The sequence below is a fragment of the Neovison vison genome, chromosome 5, assembly GCF_020171115.1.
Source record: "Neovison vison isolate M4711 chromosome 5, ASM_NN_V1, whole genome shotgun sequence".
NCBI classification, from domain to species: Eukaryota; Metazoa; Chordata; class Mammalia; order Carnivora; family Mustelidae; genus Neogale; species Neogale vison.
The window spans coordinates 84,029,902-84,050,949 of NC_058095.1; the positions used below are offsets into that span (position 1 = coordinate 84,029,902).

General features: G+C 36.9%; 1 protein-coding gene and 1 non-coding gene across 4 annotated transcripts in view; one reads left to right on the plus strand and one right to left on the minus strand.

Annotated features, from left to right (window-relative positions):
* Positions 1–21,048, minus strand: part of ZDHHC20 (zinc finger DHHC-type palmitoyltransferase 20) — a 71,073-nt gene that overhangs the window by 21,028 nt on the left and 28,997 nt on the right. For all 3 annotated transcript variants that reach the window (XM_044249407.1, XM_044249406.1, XM_044249408.1), the window contains exons 4-7: positions 14,295–14,415; positions 4,483–4,552; positions 2,427–2,459; positions 1,694–1,814 (exon numbers count right to left, since the gene is read on the minus strand). In XM_044249407.1, the coding sequence (XP_044105342.1) occupies positions 1,694–1,814; positions 2,427–2,459; positions 4,483–4,552; positions 14,295–14,415 (345 nt within the window). The remainder of the gene's footprint in view (positions 1–1,693; positions 1,815–2,426; positions 2,460–4,482; positions 4,553–14,294; positions 14,416–21,048) is intronic.
* On the plus strand, positions 10,422–10,528 carry LOC122908081. Its single transcript, XR_006384872.1, has one exon. It is a non-coding gene; the product is annotated as a U6 spliceosomal RNA (small nuclear RNA).

The following is a 21,048-nucleotide window of genomic DNA, read 5'->3' on the forward strand; positions in this document are numbered from 1 at the left end:
TTCCATATCACCTCCTCTATCTGACTATTACACTCCAGGAGGCAAAATTTCCTTGCCCTAACCACTCCAAGGATACATACTGAAAACAGGGACAACCATTATGCCCAGGGACCACAGATACTATGCAAACTGGCTAACCTAAATGTGGTTACCCTGTCTGGTGCTTCCCTGTGTGGTCCTTCATAGGTATGTGTGGTATGACCCTTCCCTCAGAAACTGTGAGCAACAAACTATCTTTTCAATAGTAATCACTTCATGATCTGCAGGCTTCACCACACCTGAACAGTTCAATTATAAAACCTACATTTTAAAACTTCTTAACAGGATTGTTAGGAAGAGTAAATACAAAGTACTTTCTGACCACAGTAATGCCTCCTTCAAAATCAAAGATTTAAATGTGAAAACAAAAACAACTAAAATGCCCAAGGAAAACTTGGGTGAATATTGTGTAAATATACAGTGAATAGACTTAAGCCAGAAATCATAAATGAAAAGTACTGCTTTTATATTTTTAAGTTTTAAAAGATTTTATTTATTAATTTGAGGGAGTGCAGAAGCACAGAAGAGTGAGGGGAGGAGCATAGGAAGGGGGAGAGGAAGGCTCCCCACTGAGGTGGGAGCCAGATACAGGGCTTGATCCCAGGACCTTGGGATCATGACCTGAGCCAAAGGCAGACACTTAACCAACTGAGCCACCCGGGTGTCCCTTTGATTTCTGATTATTTATTTAAAAGCAGTACTTTAGGGGTGCCTGGGTGGCTCAGTTGGTTGAGCATCTGCCTCTTGAATTTGGCTGGGGTCAGACCTTAGGGTCCCAGGGTCATGAGGTTGAGCCTTCTGTAGGGCTGGTACTCAGCACAGAGTCTGCTTCTCCCTTTCCTCCCCCTTCAACCCCTACCCTGCTCGAGTGCATGCAATGCACACACTCCCTCTACAATGAATAAATAAATAACATCTTAAAAAAAAGAAACTGTAAAAACACTGCTTTAAAAATATAAAACTTTGGGGGCGCCTGGGTGGCTCAGTGGGTTAAGCCGCTGCCTTCGGCTCAGGTCATGATCTAAGGGTCCTGGGATCGAGTCCCGCATCAGGCTCTCTGCTCTCTGCCTCCCTCTCTCTCTCTCTCTCTCTCTCTCTCTCTGCCTGCCTCTCCATCTACTTGTGATCTCTCTCTGTCAAATAAATAAATAAAATCTTTAAAAAAATATATAAAACTTTGATTTGATAAAAACCAAAGAAAACAGGGTTATAAGATATAAATTAAAAATGTGGAAAAAACACAACTTATGAGAGAAAAAGGATTACCATCTATAGAGGCAGGAACCGGATTAGTGGTTATTTGAGCTATTTGCAATTTCACTGTTATCACTGTAAAACTGCAGTAAATCTCTTCAACTCAAGTAAAAGCAATTACTTCCTTAAAATTGATAGATCTATTGTTAGAATATTGCTGAAAATAGTTTGACTCACTAAAAAAAGTTTACTATATCCTATTTAATATCCATTTACTTACATATAAACATATGAAGGTAAATTATAATCCCATTTGCTTTCTGATCCATCATAAATTCTACCTAGTAAAACTGAAATAAATAAAGTACATCTACTTATAATAAAGAATGAATGACTTCTTTATGAATATATCATCTTAAAAAGTTTTACGTATATGTTTTAAGACAGAAAAAAGACTTACCGTCCAAAATTTTATAAAGTACTGTAAAACTGTTGTAGCCACAAAAAGGCAATATAACAAGGAATACAATAAAAAGAGCAGGAAGAATTTGTAATTAGAAAATCCCACACAGTTATTCACCCTAGAAGAAAAAGAAAATTACACTGTAAAAATAAGATAAATCACAAACTATCAGAAACAAAAAACAAAATGATGTTTGCCAAGGGCTGGGGAGGCTGTGATGGGTATAGAAATTTATTTTGCAAGATGAAAAATTTCTGAAGATTGCTATACAATATGAACATATTTAATACTACTGAACTATACACTGAACTGAAATGGTTAAGACAGTATGTTTTAATGTTATTTTTAAAGTATAATAAATAAAAACAATAATACATATGGCAGATAAAAAAATATTATTACTTAGAAATGGGTCATATGGGAAGTAGGGAGCAGTACCTTAATTGTGGATGTGTGTTTTTAATAAATTCATGAGGGAATTTGGAATTTTAATGTTAATTCTTAATACACACTTACTTGGATTAATAACATCAGAGTATATATTTAAAGGAATACTTTAATATAAACATGTACATACATAAATATACATATAAATAGTACCAGATCAATCTTGAGTAATCGAGTGATTAAACTGACCCTCAAAATTTGGGAATGCTGAGATAAATTACTCTTAATTCTCCCCCTCCCACCTCCCCACCCCCAATGTAATTTCCTCTTTTTTTATACATACCAAGGACAGTGATGATCCATCTTAAGAACACATCTAAAAAACAAATAAACATAAGAAAATCCTTGCACAAAAATTCCCCTAATTCTAGTTTCTGATAATTTTCTCTTTCTTTGGCTTAAATTTTTACCTTTACAAATAATATCTTAGAAAAACCAACCCAGAGGTGCCTGGGTGGCTCAGTGGGTTAAGCATCTGACTCTTGATTTCAGTTCAGGTGACGATTTCAGGGTTGTAAGACTGAGCTGCGCTTTGGACTCCATCCTGGGTGTGGAGCCTGCTTAAGATGGTCTCTCTCCCTCCCCTTCTGCCTCTCTCTCTCCCTGCCTCCTTCTCTAAAAAACGTAAAGAAAAGCTAACCCAGTAGGTTAGAGAAAAGTTCTGGTATTTCCAGAAGGCCTTTTATAGTTAGATGATTTTTAATACTGGCAATTCAGCTGAGCATAGCCAAATGCCTTGAACCATGCCAAATGACATTTTAATATGATGTAGTACGCACAGCACTAGGTAAACTAGATAGGTCCAGCTTCCAAATTAGCTGAGGAAGATAAAATGAAATACAGAAATCCCTATGCTATTTTAACCACATAAAACACATAAACATAAAACACATAACATTAAAAATATGTAACACATAAAAATAAAACTTTAGGAGCAAATATGTTAAAATATTAATAATGATAGGCTTATAGATGGTTATTTTTTCCACATAATTTACAAAATTGCATTCCCTGGATAAGAAGTACTGTACTTTTATAATAAAAAAAAGCCTTCCAAATTTACCTCTTCACCAATACATGTAATCTAGATTTGTATGAAGTTAGACCACAGAACATTTCAAATACAGCAGTTCCCCTTATCCATAGTCGCTTCCCCTGGTTTCAGCTACCCACAGTCAGCCGTAGTCCAGCAGCAGATGATTCTCCTTCGGACATACTTCAGAAGGTAAACGGTGGCCTAATGCTGAGTCACAGTGCCTACATCATTTACCTCCCCTCATCTCATCACAATAAGGATGAGTATAGCAGAAGGCATTTTGAGAGAAAGACCACATTCACATAACTTTTATTACAATATATTGCTATAACTGTTCTATTTTATTATTAGCTATTATTGTTAATCTCTTCCTATGCCTAATTTATAAATTAAACTAAACATAGTTATGTATGTATAGTATATGTAGGGTTTGGTATTATCCAGTTTTGGGCATCTACTGGGGGTCTTGGAATAGATCTCCAGGCAAATAAGAAGTGACTGCTGAAATATATGAAATGAATAAATTAATACCCAGAATGTTAAACAGCCTGTCCGACTAAAGTTCAAGGACCAGTAGAGATTCCCAAACTATGAATCTTTCTTTCAACAACTACCCTCTGCTAAGGGCAAAAAAAAAAAAAAAAAGAAAAAAAAAAAAGAGAGAAAGAGAGAGAATTTTCTGGGAACAATGTCACAGACAGTAACTGAAAACAGTATTTTTGTGGATTATTAGGTTTTAATATTAACAAAAAAAATGAGAAAAGTGGGGTGCCTGGGTGGCTCAGTGGGTTAAGCCCCTGCCTTCAGCTTGGGTCACGATCTCAGGGTCCTGGAATTGTGCCCCGCATTGGGCTCTCTGCTCAGAGGGAAGCCTGCTTCCCCCTCCCTCTGCCTGCCTCTCTGCCTACTTGTGATCTCTCTCTGTTAAATAAATAAAATCTTTAAAAAAAAATGAGAAAAGTGTCATGATCGTCTTTTTTTTCCATGACAGTCTTTTTAATCTAAGAAATAAAGTTATCTCCCTCAAGGGGGTTATTACTTATTTGCTTATCAATATTAAATTAAATGTAAGTGTAAGAAGTATATTCTATCAACCAGTATAGTAACTCTTAACCAAGATTACTTCAAGGTATATTCTAGCTTATATAAATATTTTTGTTAGCCCAGCAAACACAGCAAATAAAGGGAAAGGATACAATGTTCTTGCTAAGTATAAAGCATATAAAATAATCCTTCCCCTTCCATTCTCCTGTCATCAACTTCTGGTGCTAGGGTTAAATAGAAACAAACAAGTAATACTTACACGTCACATGCTGAGCAGTGATGTGCCCGGTCAGGTTTGATCAACTGACATCTTTCACAGTATCTGATGGCTACATTTAAGAATTAAAAGGAAATTGTTGAAAGATGTGCAAGCTTAGTTAATTTGACTGTAAAATTTGTTTTCATTTCTTTTACAAATAATTCTGTGAAATTTACAACTAATAATTTTAAAATAATACCAAAGTGTATTAGAAAGCTTCTGAAATCAGAATGTCAAGAGGTAGAAGGGAACCTCAGAAATAGAATAGTGCCCAGCAGTTTTCAGATGAAAAAAGAGAATCTATAGCAAGTAAGTGACTTCAACAAGGTCAAAAACCAGTTAGGTAGCACAACTCAGAGTTATGGAGTCCCAATTCAAGTTCTTTTTCCTACTATAATACAGTGTCTATAATAAAATATAAAAACGAAGTGTCTAAATGTTTCAAGGCACCCCGTGGGATTTTGTTTTTAACATTATAGAATAGCTTTTTCAAGAAAAACAAAAACATAACCTTTTATATCCCATCCCTATCCCAAATAGCAAAACTGACACAACGCCCAAGGGGTTTCAAACCACAAACCCCAAGGGGTACCTGGTGGCTCAGTGGGTTAAAGCCTCTGCCTTTGGCTCAGGTCATGATCCCAGGGTCCTGAGATCAAGCCCTGCATAGGGATCTCTGTTCAGCAGGGAGCCTGCTTCCCTACCCCCTCTGCCTACTTGTGATCTCTGTCTGTCAAATAAATAAATAAACAAATAAATAAATCTTTGAAAACAAAACAAAAAATAAAAATAAAAAAAATAAAAACCCTGAACTTTTCCCCACTCAATTCTAACATATGTTATTGCTGCCCAATTTATATGTTCATTCATTCAAAACCTGAGCACCTATTTTGTGCCAGATACTGTTCTAGGCTTAAATCCCTGCCTTTGTGGAACTTACATTCTTTTGGAGATCAGGAGTAATAAATAAGTTAACAAAATAAACAGTATATTAATGATAGGTGCTAATAAGAAAAATAAATAAAGCAGGAAAGGGGAATTGGTATACTGTATACTGTAATTTCAGAGACATTTAAGAAAACTGAAATTAAAGGAAAGGGGTTAGTAAGTCACACCAGGAGAAAGAGGATTCTAAGCAGAGGACAGCCCTTGAGGTGGGAGTGTGCTTAGTTTGTTTAAAGAATAGGGAAGGGCCTGGTGTACCTGAACAGGGCGAAAAGGACGTCAGGGATGACGTCAGAGATTAACAAGAAATCAGATCAAGTAAGACTTGTTTTCCCAATTCAGCTCAAGTACTCTGATAAAAAAAATTCAAGAGAAAGAGTCCAGTGGAGCAAGAGTTCCATCAGAGTCTGTATATTGAACAGAACCTTAAGTTTTGGTTTTTGAAATTTAATTAAGTGACAAATAGATCTTTGAGATTCATGAGGGAAATGTCCCAAAACTTCACAAATCAAAAAGTATCTTAAAAACCATTATTATGGCTATTATGGATGAATAGAGAACAACATATTTATAGTTAGACACTAATTGTTCTCTAAAGCAAACTGTACTGACTTGGCAACAAGGCAAATTACTATTGGTCTTTCACAAATAGTTGAAACATTTATAGATTTAGAGCACTGAAATGGCAAATACTCTACTTGATATTGTAAATGGCTTCTTTCAGGGTATCTGCCTAATCTATAAGCCACTCTCTCCTCTGGGATGTGAGTGCATGCATTCCACCCTCCCCGCTTCTAGTTGACACTCTCTCTCCTGTGGATTAAGCACTGGGACTGAGAATGAATTATGGCTGCATGCTGCGTAACTGGGTAATAACATGTGATGGTGATATTTTGCCAGGTGAAATGGAAAAAAATTAAAACTTGTCTGCTGGGAGATAGTGTTAAAAATGAAACAAATATACAGAAATAAGAAGAAACAAGCTGCAGAGAGTCCCAGTTTTAGCTTTCCAATTCTAGGTTCCAGTTCCTTCCTGTAGTCCTGCCCTTAAGCTACAGGAAAATGCACAAATTTCTGATACCATTTCATATTGTCTGGTAGCTTTTTGGGGTGAAAGGAGTTAAAAAGCTTAAGTTGTTGCCTGTTACTTGTGATCCTAACAACAGAGTAATAGCGTAGAAAATATGTTCAAATAAAAACTTAAATTACGTATACCCTCTAAAAAGCACATGAATCATGTCATGTACTACAATCTATTTAGAAGGAAATTTGGCAATATCAATAAAAATTTAAGATGTATGTGTTCTCTGACCCAGGATTTCTACTTCGGGAAAATTCTATAGACATGTTCACTACAGCATTGTTTTGAATAATATAACACTATTAATAACTTGAATTATCTAAATGGCTAAGCATTTTGATACACCCTTATAGTGGAATGCTATTGTAGACATTAATAAGAATTTTTCATACAAAATACACATGTACCCTAAGTTGGAAAAATGCAAATATATCATGTAGAAAAAAGAGCAAATTGTTGAACATCTGAATATGTACCATGTTTCACATCTCTAAGGGGCATAAGAATACATATTTTTATCTCTTTACATATCATAATAAGATGCATCCACCTTCTAGATGTGAATTAACAATATAAGAGAAATAAAGTATTATTTTGAAGTCATATTATGTCATACCTGCTAAAAGACACTCTCCAGGTAACCAAATTTGTATTGGTTAATATCTATTCACTCTGGTTGTTAAAATATATTAATCAATTGTACGTAAGTTATGCAATACTCTGACAAGTATAAAAGATTCCTGCAAAGATATTCAGGGTGCCCCTGGAGAACAGTGCGGGGGTGAAGTTAAACTCACTTTTCTTTCTTTTTTTCTTGTAGGTTCCATACTCAGTGTGGAGCCCAAAGCAGGGTTTGAACTCATGACCCTGAGATCAAGACTGGAGCTGGGATCAAGAGTCAAACCCTGAGATCAAGAGTTGGATGCTTAACTGAGCCATCTAGGTGCCCCTCACATTTCATTTGGTGTCCTAAAAAAAATTTTTTTTTAATCATGGGCAGGTATTACTCCTATAATTTCAACAAAAATATCTTTAAGATGAAGGGAATATAATCTACTGAGGGTGTGTTCTATAATACCTCACTGGGTTTCATACTAAGGAGATAAAACCACACAATGTAGAAAAAGTAACCTATATAGAACCATACAAATCTCCTAGTTGATCTTTCCAGTCTATAGATTAAAAAACACCCCAATATCAAGAGAAAGTAATTTGCCTAAGGCTATATACAGCTGAATTAGTGGTAAGATGAGGATCAGGAGTACCTTATTTTCTTTTTCCTCTATACTTCCACTCAAAATTATGAGATGAGAATTCTGCTCTGAGATGAGACCAAACTGAATAGACCTTTGAGGAAGACTTCTGAAGGATTCTGATGGTTGAGTAGACAGAAGAACCAAGGAAAAAGGAGGAATCAACAAACTTCAGTTTCTAGTCTCAGGTGCTGAGATGAACAAGGCTGCTCATGGCAGAAATAAACTCAGTCTGGGAGAAGCAGGGAGAGTGGGGCTGGATGTTTTTCATTTATTCATTCTCTCATTCATTCATTCATTCATTCAAGAAGTATTTAGAGAGTTTCTACCATGTGACAAATATCATTGATGGTATTAAATTTTGAATTGATGAATCCAGTTTTATTTGGGTGGTAGGTTTGGGTAATAGGTCACTCAAAGACAGCTATTCTGGGGGGATGCCTGGGTGGCTCAGTTGGTTAAGCGGCTGCCTTCGGCTCAAGTCATGATCCCAGCGTCCTGGGATCGAGTCCCACATCAGGCTCCTTGCTCGGCAGGGAGCTTGCTTCTCCCTCTGCTTCTAGCCTGCCACTCTGTCTGCCTGTGCTTGCGCTCTCTCTAACAAATAAATAAAAAATCTAAAAAAAAAAAAAAAAAAGACAGCTATTCTGGTGGGAGCCAGGGAAGATGATGGAGTAGGAGGACTCCAAGTTTACCTAGTCCCATGTACGTAGAAAATAAACTGATCTATCAGTGCAACTATCCCAGAAAATGAACTTCAGTTGGAGATGCTGAATGGGAAGACACATGCCAAGAAGAGTGATGAAGCCTTGAATAATGGCTACTGGGTGCTCTGGGGGACAGGTCGGCAGGTTCTTCTCTCTGAAACATCAGGAAGAGTGCTGCAGCCCTCCTGCAGCTAGATTGTAGGCTTCTATGTGGACAAGTGATCCCCAGGTGCAGCTGCAACTCCACTCCTTTGTCTGACATACAAGAAAGGGTTTGGAATGCAAGTAACTGCTAGTGTGACAATGTCCTTGAATCTGTTTTAATTCATATTCAAAAAAGTGAAACTCATTCCTAAAAACTATCAAAGAAAACAACCTGAGACACAATAAACTAAGGATCACAATATGCTAGTGTTAGAGTTCCAGAAGTGAAAACAAAAGCCGAAATAATAGTATGAAAAGAATGAAGGCAAGGCAACCTTGTGAGGTTAAGAATTACAAAAATTAAAAAGGGGTGCTTAGGAGGCTCAGTTATTAGGCATCTGCCTTCTGCTCAGGTCATGGTCTGGGGTCCTGGGACTGGGCCCTGCATCGGGGTCCCTGCTTGGTGGGGAATCTGCTTATCCTTCTCCCACACCCCCTGCTTGTTTACTTTCTCTAGCTTTAACACTCTCTGTCAAATAAATAAAAAAGTCTTTAAAAAAGGGGCGCATGGGTGGCTCGGTCATTAGGCATCTGCCTTCAGCTCAGGTCATGATCCCAGCGTCCTGGGATCAGGTCCCACACTGAGCTCCCTGCTTGGCAGGATGCTTGTTTTTCCCTCTCCCTCCTCCCCCTGCTTGTGTTGCCTGTCTTACAGTATCTCTCTCTGTCAAACAAATAAATAAAAACTTTTTAAAAAAAATAGTTTAAAAAAACTTGAAAAAAAAGAAAAAGAAAAATTAAAAGAAATTTAGTAGAAAGAATAATCATTCAAGGATGCAGAAATAGAACTAGAATAGTAAAGCACAACAAAGAAAGCTTTTCAAGAAGCCAGAATGACAAGAGCCACTGAACTTTGGGTAGGGAGAATAGAAGCCAGTTGCCTGGTATTTAGCTGGGAAGGAAAAAGAGGACTTGGGTGCAGAAGGCTTATAAGAGGATCTAACTCAATGGGAAGAGAAAATATAATGGCGGTTAGAACAAAGTCTGAACCCAAACTGCTGTTTTTAAGAGACATATACTTTGATGTATACCTGAGAATGAAGGGAAGGAACTGGTTGTGAATTATTAAGTGGAGAAGCAAGCATTATAGGAGAAAACTGGAAGAGAAGAGAAGAAAAAGGTCAGTAATCTTTACATAAATATAAGAAAGGACCAGGGGTGTCTGGGTGGTGCAGCCACCGATTTTGACTTCAACTGAGATGGTGACCTCAGGATTTTGGGATGGAGCCCCGTGCTGGGTCTCTCTTTCCCTCTCCCCCTGAGCCCTGCACTTTCCCTCTCAAATAAATAAATAGATCTTAAAAAAAACAAAACAAACAAACAAAAAAAAAAAAAAACAAGGAACGAAAAAGAAAGGAGGAGAACACAGATACCAAGAGGAAACTGATATGCTTTGGAAAAGCCAGTCTGTAAAGGTGCGGTGGCACAACATGGTCCTGAAATCAGCAGGGACTCTGTCCCAGTTAGGTTGGATGCTATCTCTCCCACTTACTAGCTTGTGACCTTGGGGCAGTAACTTACTTTCCATGAGCCTCAATTTTCTCTTTGGTAAGTGCATATAATACCAAGTGTAAAGGACTACTGTGCAGATTAAATATAAAACTCCTAAAACATATCAGATTCTCAATAAAGCAGGTGTTACTAGGATAATAATAGTAATTATTATTTCTGATAAAATATAAATTCAGACTATGATGGGGAAAACCAGTAAAGGAGAGAAAACTAGGGAGACTTAAAAGTGCATAAACAGTGCCTGCTTTGACAGCACTTATACTAAAATTAGCACAATACAGATAAGATTAGCACTGCCTCTGCTTGAGAATGACACGCAAAAAGCGCATAAACAGCAATTATGGAAGAAACCCAGGAAGAGATTCATTCAACAAACACCTACTGAGGGCCTATTTAATGAGACACTTTGTTAGAGGCCATGGGAAAAATTCCTGACTGCCAGAGTCTTAGAATAAGGTCGAGGAGGGGAGATAAACAGAAATAACTATGAGGCAGTGATTTGTGACCTACAAGTTAAGAATTAGAGAAGTTCAGAGCAGACTTAAAAAAAAAAAATCACTTCTTGGGGCACCTGGGTGGTTCAGTCACTTAGTGACTGACTCTTGATTTGGGCTCAGGTCATGAGCTCAGGATCCTGGGATGGAGCCCATGTTGGGCTCCCTGCTCAGTGGCACATCTGCTTGTCTTCCTGTCCCTCTGCACCTTGCCCACCCCTAACCCCACCCTCGCACACACATGAATGCTTGTTCTCTCTCCTTAAAATAAATAAATCTTAAAAAAAAAAAAAATCAGGGTCGCCTGGGTGGCTCAAGTCATTAAGTGTCTGCCTTCAGCTCTGGTCATGATCCCAGGGTTCAGGGATTGAGCCCCACATTGGGCTCCCTGCTCAATGGGAAGACTGCTTTCCCTCTCCCACTCCTGCTGCTTGTGTTCTTACTCTCACTGTCTTTCTCTCTGTCAAATAAATAATAAAATCTTTAAAAAAATAAAAATCATTTCTTGCCCAAGAAGCAGACACTGAATTAAAACTTTAAACTGGATTTAGAGAGGAAAAAATAATTGTCGTAGACAGAGAAAAAGACAATTAAAAAGATGGGGAAAGATAAGAGTGTTTTAGCACAGAACTGATGCAAGGAAACTGTGGGACAAAGCTTGAAAGAAGTATCAGTTGGATCCACACCATGGAGGGAGAAGGTCTAGAAAGACTCATTTTGTTTCCTGAATAGATAGTAATTAGTTCATATGGTTCAAAAAAGCCCAAAAAGGAACCAGGTGAAAAGCCTCCCCATCCCTGTTTCCTAGCCCTCAGTTCCTCCCTGTGAAGACAGCTCCATCATTTTCATTTGTCTCTGGTCCATGAAAGGTCTACTTTATATAATATGTATTTCTGTAAATTTTTTTAGAAGAATGAATGGATATTATTTCTATAATAAGATAAAAGATAAAACTCCCAAAGTTTGGAATTCTAAGCAATAGAAATGCTGTATAAAATGGTGCTCAAGAGCAGGGATTTTGCCTATAGTCAGAAGGTAAGCTATAGAGGGTACCTGAGTGGCTCAGTTGGTTAAGCATCTGCCTTCAGCTTGGGTTATGATCTCAGGTTCTTGGGATCCGGCCCGCATAAGCCTCCTTGCTTAGCAGGAAGCCTGCTTCTCCCTCTCCCTCCCTCTCAATAAACAAATAAAATCTTAAACAAACAAACAAACAAACCCCCCAAAAGACGTTCTAGGAATGCCATGTACAGCATGGTGACTATGGTTAGTAACACTATATTTTAAATAAATAAATAAATAAATAATGAAAATTAAAAAAAAAAAAAAAGGAAGGCAAGCTATAAATCTCAGATCTTATCATTTGGGGACTTTGGACACTTAATTTGTGCCTCATTTCTTCAACTCTAAAATGAAGACAAATGTAGCACCTCCCTCAGAGTTCTTCTGAGGATTAAATAATCACCAGTAAAGTGTACAGCATAATTCTGGTATAATACTGAATAGATGAAGGGTATTATTCAGATTAGAGGAAAGCCATTATAATTAATGAAAAATAATAAAGACTTAAGAGGAAAGATTTTACATCAGTGGCTATTAACTCTTTGGGGCACACATACTGCTCTGAAAATCAGATTATCTTGGTATGAATGGGGTACTCTAAAAACTATATGTACCCACAACTTTGCATATTATCTCCAAATTCATAAATTCTCTGAAGTCTTGGACTTTGGGTTAATAACATCTAATCTAAATAACTGTAAGTAGAAATAATTATTATAATTCAGACTTTTCATTGTTGAATATAAAAAAGGATTATTTTATATTAGCCATCATTTACTGAAAATTTATTATTATATACCAAGATCTACACTAAATGCATATATCTCATTTAATTAAATATTTCTACTAACCCAAAGATGCAGATATTATCTTCATTTCAAAATAAGGAAACAAAGGAGCCTCAGTCAGTTAGGCATCTGACTCTTGATTTTGGCTCAGATCATGATCTCAGGGTTGTGAGATTAAGCCCATATTGGGTTCCATGCCAGGCATGGAGACTGCTTAAGATTCTCTCTCTTGTGGGTGCCTGGTTGGCTCAGATGGTTAAGTGTCTGCCTTTGGCTCAGGTCATGATCCTGGAGTCTTGGGATGGAGTATCACATTGGGTTCCCTGCTCAGTGGGGAGACTGCTTCTCCCTCTGCCTCTCTCTCTTTCATAAATAAATAAATAAAATCTTAAAAAAAAAAAAAAAAGATCCTCTCTCTTGCTCTCCCTCTGCCCTCTACCACTTATACTCTCTCAAAAAAAGCCCCCCCAAAAAACAATAAAATAAGGAAACAAGAACTTAGAAAGTTAGTGACTCTCCCTACACTTGTAATGGAAAAGCTAGGGTCTGGCTTGAAATTCATGTTTTTGTTATGTACACCAATGTATTAGTCATGCAAAAAAGAATAGTATTAAGTGCATGAAAAAAATAAAAGTTAGTCAAATACCCTCCTCCTCAAATCTTGTACAAACGTAGTCACGTTCCTTAGCTACAACTTGCACGTAAAGGTAAAACTCCTCTTATTTCCCCTTGGAGTTCAGCAGCATAGTGGGTTCTAGAACCAGAGCAACTAGATTTAAATCCATTTTTCCACATATGACTTTGAACAAGTTATAACCTCTCTGTGTCTCAGTTTCCTTAACTGTAAAATGAAGACAGTAGCATTTACTTCACAGGGTTGTTATGAAGTTTAAATGAGTATGTGTGGAACACCTAGGTGGCTTAGTGGGTTAAGCTTCTGCCTTTGGCTCAGGTCATGATCCCAGGGTCCAGGGATCAAATCCCACATCAGGCTCCCTGCTGCCTCTCCCTCTGCCTGCTTGTGCTCTCTCTCTGACAAATAAATAAATGAGTATGTGTAAAACATTCAGAACAGAATAATTGTTAGCTATTATATTATCCCATATTTGAACAAAACTCATGAGATACATAGTATATAACTTAAAACAATTTCCTATACTTAAGTGACTACAGTGGCCACTCATAAATTCATTCCTATTGTAAGACTGTCTCCCTAAGAAAAGGGAAGTGCTGCAGCAGTCACCTATGTCCACGTAGGCAGTGGGAGAGTGGAAATACCAACATCTTTGGAACTAGATAAACCTGAGTTCAAATTTTGGCTCTCTGAGTGTTGGTCTTAAAACTTGACAGGATTCTCCTCCCTTGTGTCTTTTACTCCTCTCCATTCTAAGTTAGCACATTCTTGTTTTTTTTAAAAATGACTCTGTGATGACACACAATATTCAAATTCAGACGAGAATTTCTAAATGATGGTTTGCTAAGAATAACAAGTGACATTTTTAATGATGAGGTTCAATTGGAAAAAAAAATGCAGAGGAAACAGGCTCACAGTGATCCTCTTAAAAAAATCTGTATCAATAAATGTACATGTGTGTGTATATCTGAAATACCACAGAATACAGAACACAGGAAAATCTTGTTCTTGCAGATGTTATCTGTAGCAATCACAATATCCATTTAACTGTCAAATCATGCAGATGTATCTTGGAAGGATTAACCATATTTTAAAAATTCCTCAGAAAGGAAAGCTTAAGACTGATTTTTCTTACTCCTTGAAGCTGATGTGGTGTAGATAGGCAAATCCCTTGCTGCTCTTCTCAAAATTTCTTGTTGTCTTTCTTGGCTGAATTCCTTTTCATAACGTTCCTTTTCAGAATTAGACAAGTAGAACTACAAAAGGAGAAAACTATTAATTCTTTTCAATCTCATAAACTATCATGTTTAGAAAAACACAGTTTCATCCTGAACAGAAAAAAAACTAAAACATTTTCTTCTATGAAGGCAAAACTTATTTTCAAATTAAAGAAGTGAAACCGAGTATATTTAAAAACTTCATACCTTTCTTTGATAGATTGAAAAATATTTGCCCTCTATATTAATGATGAGAAAAATATGAACTAGAAAATTTTGCATCTTTGTATTTTACAGAAAAATTAAATACCCCCCCAACCAAAAAGGGCTTAATACATATATTTTCTATTAGTAAAAATTTTGATGTTTGAAAATTAGTGTCTAGAAATTTTTAATTTTTGGAAGGATGTCCAAGATTCACTTGGTTTGAGTAAGACATTAAACCATAGGCACAGGATCCAGCTATGTTCTACTCAAATATATCAATGAGCTCAACAAGTCATTCTTTTACTACTTTGTTTTGGCTTTTAAAAAGCTAACCAATAGGAGCACTTCCTGTAAAATTATAAAGTATTGACAAGGCAAGCAGAGTCTCCTTTTCTCAAAGAGTAATTTCTTCATAGAGTTATTTCTTGTTTCCATTTCTTAAGTTTTTATTCCCATAGTGTGGCCAGCCTCCAGTTCATTTCTTAAATAGCACTTTCCTTACACAGAACTTGTTTATAGTTGCTCCTCTTGTCGTCATCCTAGCATCTCAAGGACCCTCAGTTTTATGTCTCTAATTTCATGTAAACAGAAGCTTTCAGTCTCTTTTAGTCTTTACTTCACAGAATTTCCTTTTAAACTAAAAATGGCTTGAGATTTTTCTTGATCATGTCCTATATTTTAACTGTACTGTTTCTTGATTTTTTTCAATTAAAAGCAAGGTTTTGCTTGAAAAGGCCTAAAGAGTCATGAATGGAGTTTTTATATTCAAGTATTTCATCCTGCTTGCTAACTCCCTACCAAAGCTTTCCATACTCTTGATGCCTCATCATCAGTAATAACAGTATTAGTTTATCAGTGCAACCTATCCTATGCCAAACAAGGCAACAATCTGGCATAGTAGAAAGAGGTCTGGACTGAGGAAACTGTCATACCAAGAGGCTCAGGGAATTTTCTAAGATTGCACAATTATTGGCAGAGCTGATATTAAAATGCAAGTGTTTTGAGTTTTACTCTAGTATGCCTCCCTCCATATTGCTAATGTAAAATAACTGTTCTGGCTTTTTACAGACTGTTACTCTAACCTGACCAAACATCACAATTTAGGATGTAAAAGAGTCTATTTAGGTTACCTTGTCTGTTTCACACAATCAAATCTTGATGGCATAAGAAACCCCCAAATTACTTCTAAGGCATGAGAAGTAACACAGGCAAACAGAACAGAAAAAGGTCAGAAAAGTTTCCCATAATCTTAAGTTGAGATCTTAGACATAACTTACATAACTTCCCAGGGAGGTAGGAACCTTCAGACAAAGTTTCTGAGATCCACTCCCTCGTGAATACTTCCAAGGACTGAAATACTTCCCTACTTAGCAAAATGGCCTATTCTCTTTTATTCTCATTCTTTTTTAATGGCCTATTCTTTTTTAAAGTGTAACTTTAACTTGTTTGAATTAAAAGTTCTTCCCTGACATGAGGTGTCCCTGAAGCATTCACAGTAGAGTATAAGAATCATTTGGTATGATGATAAGTACATATATGGATAGGAGATGTTTCAATCAAATTTTACAGTTTCCTTGTAAAATCTGAACAGATTTCACATAGGGCTGTCCTATTTCTAGCCTGTGGTAGTATCCCAGCATCCATATCATTACTTTTCCTTAAGGACTAATGTTATAAATTATGAAAAACTTAAAATGATAATCTTAAGAGCCACCAGAATTTTAGATGAGGAATGGAACAAAATTTAAAATGGATTAGACTTAGGAAATTATTACTACACATCTAGTTTTCATTAAAAACTACAAAACAGAATTCAAACTATGAAATGCCATCATCTTAAATTCAGTGTTCAGATGGTTCAATTCAAATATATATTAGCTACCAATTAAGAACTTGGCACTGCTCTGGGTAATAGGAATCCATAGAAGAATCAATACAGTCCTGCCTTCAAAAGCACATTTCTTATAGTCCAGTAGGAATGCTGGCTATGTCAATAAAGAAATACAACTTACAAATAAGAATAGTATAATGGGGTAAATTGAATAGGGAGGTGAACCACGAGAGACTATGGACTCTGAAAAACAATCTGAGGGGTTTAAAGTGGCGGGGGGTGGGAGGGTGGGGTACCAGGTGGTGGGTATTACAGAGGGTATGGATTGCATGGAGCACTGGGTGTGGTGAAAAAATAATGAATACTGTTTTTCTAAAAATAAATAAATTGGAAAAAAAAAAAGAATAGTATAATGTGTTACCAGGTATGATAAAAGCTCCCTTATGAGGGTATAGGGACTATCAATGAAAGTCTCTTGGAGAAAGTGGTACCTACTCCAGGCTTTGAGAGGTAAACAGGAATCTTCCAGGAAAACAAGGAGGGAAAGAGAATCTTGGTAAAGGGAGTAGCATACAGAAAGCACAAAGATGTGAATATAATGGTATAGTCAGGGCAAAATATTACTTGACTATCAAGTTCCAGGAAGAAGCAGTGGAGATGAAGTTAGTTAAGATTTTAGTTCATGGGGGCGCCTGGGTGGCTCAGTGGGTTAAGCCGCTGCCTTCAGCTCAGGTCATGATCTCAGGGTCCTGGGATCGAGTCCCGCATCAGGCTCTCTGCTCAGCAGGGAGCCTGCTTCCCTCTCTCTCTCTGCCTGCCTCTCCATCTACTTGTGATTTCTCTCTGTCAAATAAATACATAAAAATCTTAAAAAAAAAAAAAGATTTTAGTTCATGAAGGGTCTTGTGAGCATGACCTTTATCTTAGAGCTGACTGGCAACCTCTGAAGGATTACCAGAGAAGTGATGGGGCCATAATTTCTTTTTGATAGTGATAGTGATAAGTGATAGTGATGGAAGATGCCTGCCAGCTCTTCACATACTGCTTCCCTCTCACCATTCACTCATTCACATATTTAGCAATCTGCCTTTTACATACAAGGTTGGAATCTAGGCAATGGGGATACAGCAATAAACAACAAAGATGCTTCCTTCAAAAAGCTAATACTTTAGTGAAAGAGATACTTTAAAAAGTCTTGGTTTAATAATGCCACTTCCTCAGAGATGTCTTTGACCATACTACCAAAGTAGTTTTTTCCCCTAATAGTTTTTACTGTTATACTTTACTACATCATCATGTTCATTTATTCTAAAAGTACCTAAACTTATCACAATTTATAATTACTGTTTGTTTACTTGTCTACCATCTGTCTCTTCTTTTAAAATGTTTAGGATCATTCTTTTTTGTTCTTTTTATTCCCAGAGCCTAGCACAGTCTGACAAACAGTAGGTGCCAAGTACTTGTTGATAAAAGATGAAAAATATACCCATATTTATAACTTAACTACCTTAAAAATGTAGAGATTTTGCTATTCAGACTCCACCAGTTTCCCTGAGTCTGATTCCCAAGTGTTGCTCTAACCTCTCAGCTCACAGAGTCCTTTTAACAGTTACTTTAGGAGCTACTTCACAGCTTTGTAATTACTACAAGGAGCTATCTCAGCACACTGGAAGGCTATTTAGAAAAAGAACCATAAAATCCTGCTCTTTCTTGTCAGTGCAGCTTAACTTAGCTGTCCCTTGATGATTTGATAATTAACTCATTCAATAGTGAACATTCACTATGTGCTAAATAGTGGGGAGAGGGATGTAGTGCAGGACACCATAAAGATGATCCCGGCCCACAAAAAACTGACAATAAGATGGTGCATACAAGTCAAGAGGCAATTAAGAAACTATATGGTAGGTTCTATGGTGGGGAAGGCAAGAGCATGCCATAGCAGGGCCACTGGACACAGGCCTGGGTAATCAGCTGAACTTCGAGGAATAGAGGAGCATGAAGGATGAAGTGGATGTAAAGGCTTAAGCCCTCAGTTGAATGCTGAATGGATGCAATATGACAAACAACAACCAAAATAAATAAATAACATTTAAATGGCATTTCCTAAGTGCAGTGTATTCTTCTGGGCACTTTACATATACTATTAAGTGTACATCATTATTATAAATATTACTAACCACATATATTATTATTATTTTTTTAACCATATATATTAACTTAGTCAATACTTCCAACAATCCTGTAAGGTATGTATTACTATCATCCCCATTCTACAGCAGAGAGCTGAGGTACAGACATCTAAGGCAAGTCTCCAAGGCCACATGGCTAGTAAGTACCAGAGGCAGGAATTGAACTGGGCAGTCTAACACCAGAGTCTGAGTTCTTCACCTCTATACTATACTGCTTCTCAGAAGTATTAACCAATTGTTTTTATTATACTTTTTAAAAGTTTATTTATTTAAGTAATCTCTACACCCAACATGGGGCTCAAATCCATGACCCCAAGATCAAGAATTGTATTCTCTTATGACTGAGACACCAAGGCACCCCTCTTTTTCTATTTTTTATTTCCCATAACAAGAAGTATTTACTTCCATTCATGCTATGTTTTCAATAGCCATCACTAGTTGTAAGTAATTAAATAAAATTAGTTCCTTTTCAACTTGGAGCTTAAGACATAGATGGCAGTTTGAGGGGCGCCTGGGTGGCTCAGTCAGTTAGGCAACCAACTCTTGGTTTCAGCTCAGGTCATGATCTCATGGTCATGAGATTGAGCCCTGTACTGGGCTCAGTGTTTGGCGAGGAGTCTGCTTCTCTCCCTCTCCCTCTTCCCTCTCCTGCTACCATGCACGTGCTCTCTCTCTAAACATAAATCAATCTTAAAAATAAAAAAGAGGGCGCCTGGGTGGCTCAGTGGGTTAAGCCGCTGCCTTCGGCTCAGGTCATGATCTCGGGGTCCTGGGATCGAGTCCCGCATCGGGCTCTCTGCTCAGCAGGGAGCCTGCTTCCTCCTCTCTCTCTCTCTGCCTGCGTCTCTGCCTACTTGTGATCTCTGTCTGTCAAATAAATAGATAAAATCTTTAAAAAAAAATTAAAAAATAAAAAAAATTAAAAAAGATAGGGAAGGCAGTTTGTAACGTAACTTTAAGAGTTGACTAATTATTACCAAATGTCTGATGAATATATTTTAAGAAACATGAAGTCAGATTGATAATTTCACTACCCCTTAAAACAAAAGCGCCCAATAGAAAAAAAATGGGCAAAAGACTGTTTGGCATTTTCTACTTAATGCTGAATGTACACACAAAATATGATCCAGCATTCCAATCGGAGGCACCTACTATATACATATATATGTATATGTAGCTGTATATATATGTATATATAATTATATGTGTACATATGTATGTACACATACAATGCCCCTGCCCATCAACAGCAGACCAGTTAAATAAACTAATATTTACTACAACTGAATACCAAACAATAAAGAGAATGAATGCTCCACAAGTACATGCAACAACATGGATGAACATGCAAACAGAATGTTAATGAAAGAACCCAGAGACACAAACACACAGAGTATATGATTCCATTTAAGTAAAGGGCAAAACCAGGCAAAACAAACTGATGCTATTAGGAGGCAGGAAAGTGGGTTTGTGTGGCTGAAAGGGAGCATGAGGAAGCTTATGAGATGCTGGTAATGTTCTGTTTCTTCAACTTGGTGGTGGTTGCTCCAGGGTGTTAGGTTTGTGAAAATCCATCAGGTGTACACTTACATATACTTTTCTGTATATATGTTTCATAAAAAGTTAAATGGAAGTTGATATTATTTTAAACATATGGTCTATAATTTTTAACAAATTTTGATGAATTTTGTATGAGTAGAAATAATTATCATCATCTAATATTTGATTGCCAACCATGTGGCAGGTACTGTGTTAAAAGCTTTATGTGAATGAATATCACTTAATCCTCACAAACATATTACAGAAATAGGCACTATCGTTAGCTCCATTTTCCAATAAGAAAATGGAAGCTCAGAGACATTAAGTAATATGTTAGAGCAGAAAATTAAACAGATAATCCTAACACCAGAGGGTACATTCTTAGCCATCTAATTATACCAGATTTCATTAGTTATGTGAAGGCAAGAGACACATCCTGGTCTTAAAACTTACTCTACATAAATATTCATATTATTTTCCCAATGGAACCTCAAATTAGAAGAAACACTAGTCATATTGAAGTATAACAAACAATAGCCTAGACAATTTGTTTCCCACAATTAAAACTTTCTCTAGTTGCAGCATATTTCTTTAGGCCTGAGAAAATATGTTAAGGTGTCCAAATATACACTCTACTTTTCTAATTCAATTCTGTCCCTTAAGATTTTTTAGTCCAGTAAAAAAAGGATGTCTTTAAGACTAAATAGTATGGCAGAAAAATACCAGTACTAAGTAAAGTATGATCGGTCTTTTAGTGTGCTAAGTCAGTGGGTTGTATCTGAGACCAGGCTGATGACTCACATTCACAATGTGGAGTCACCAAGCAAGTTCATAAACGGAAACAGAACAAATGCATTATGTAGTAAAGTTTTAACAAAGGTAACACAGGGCAAATAATTCCATAAT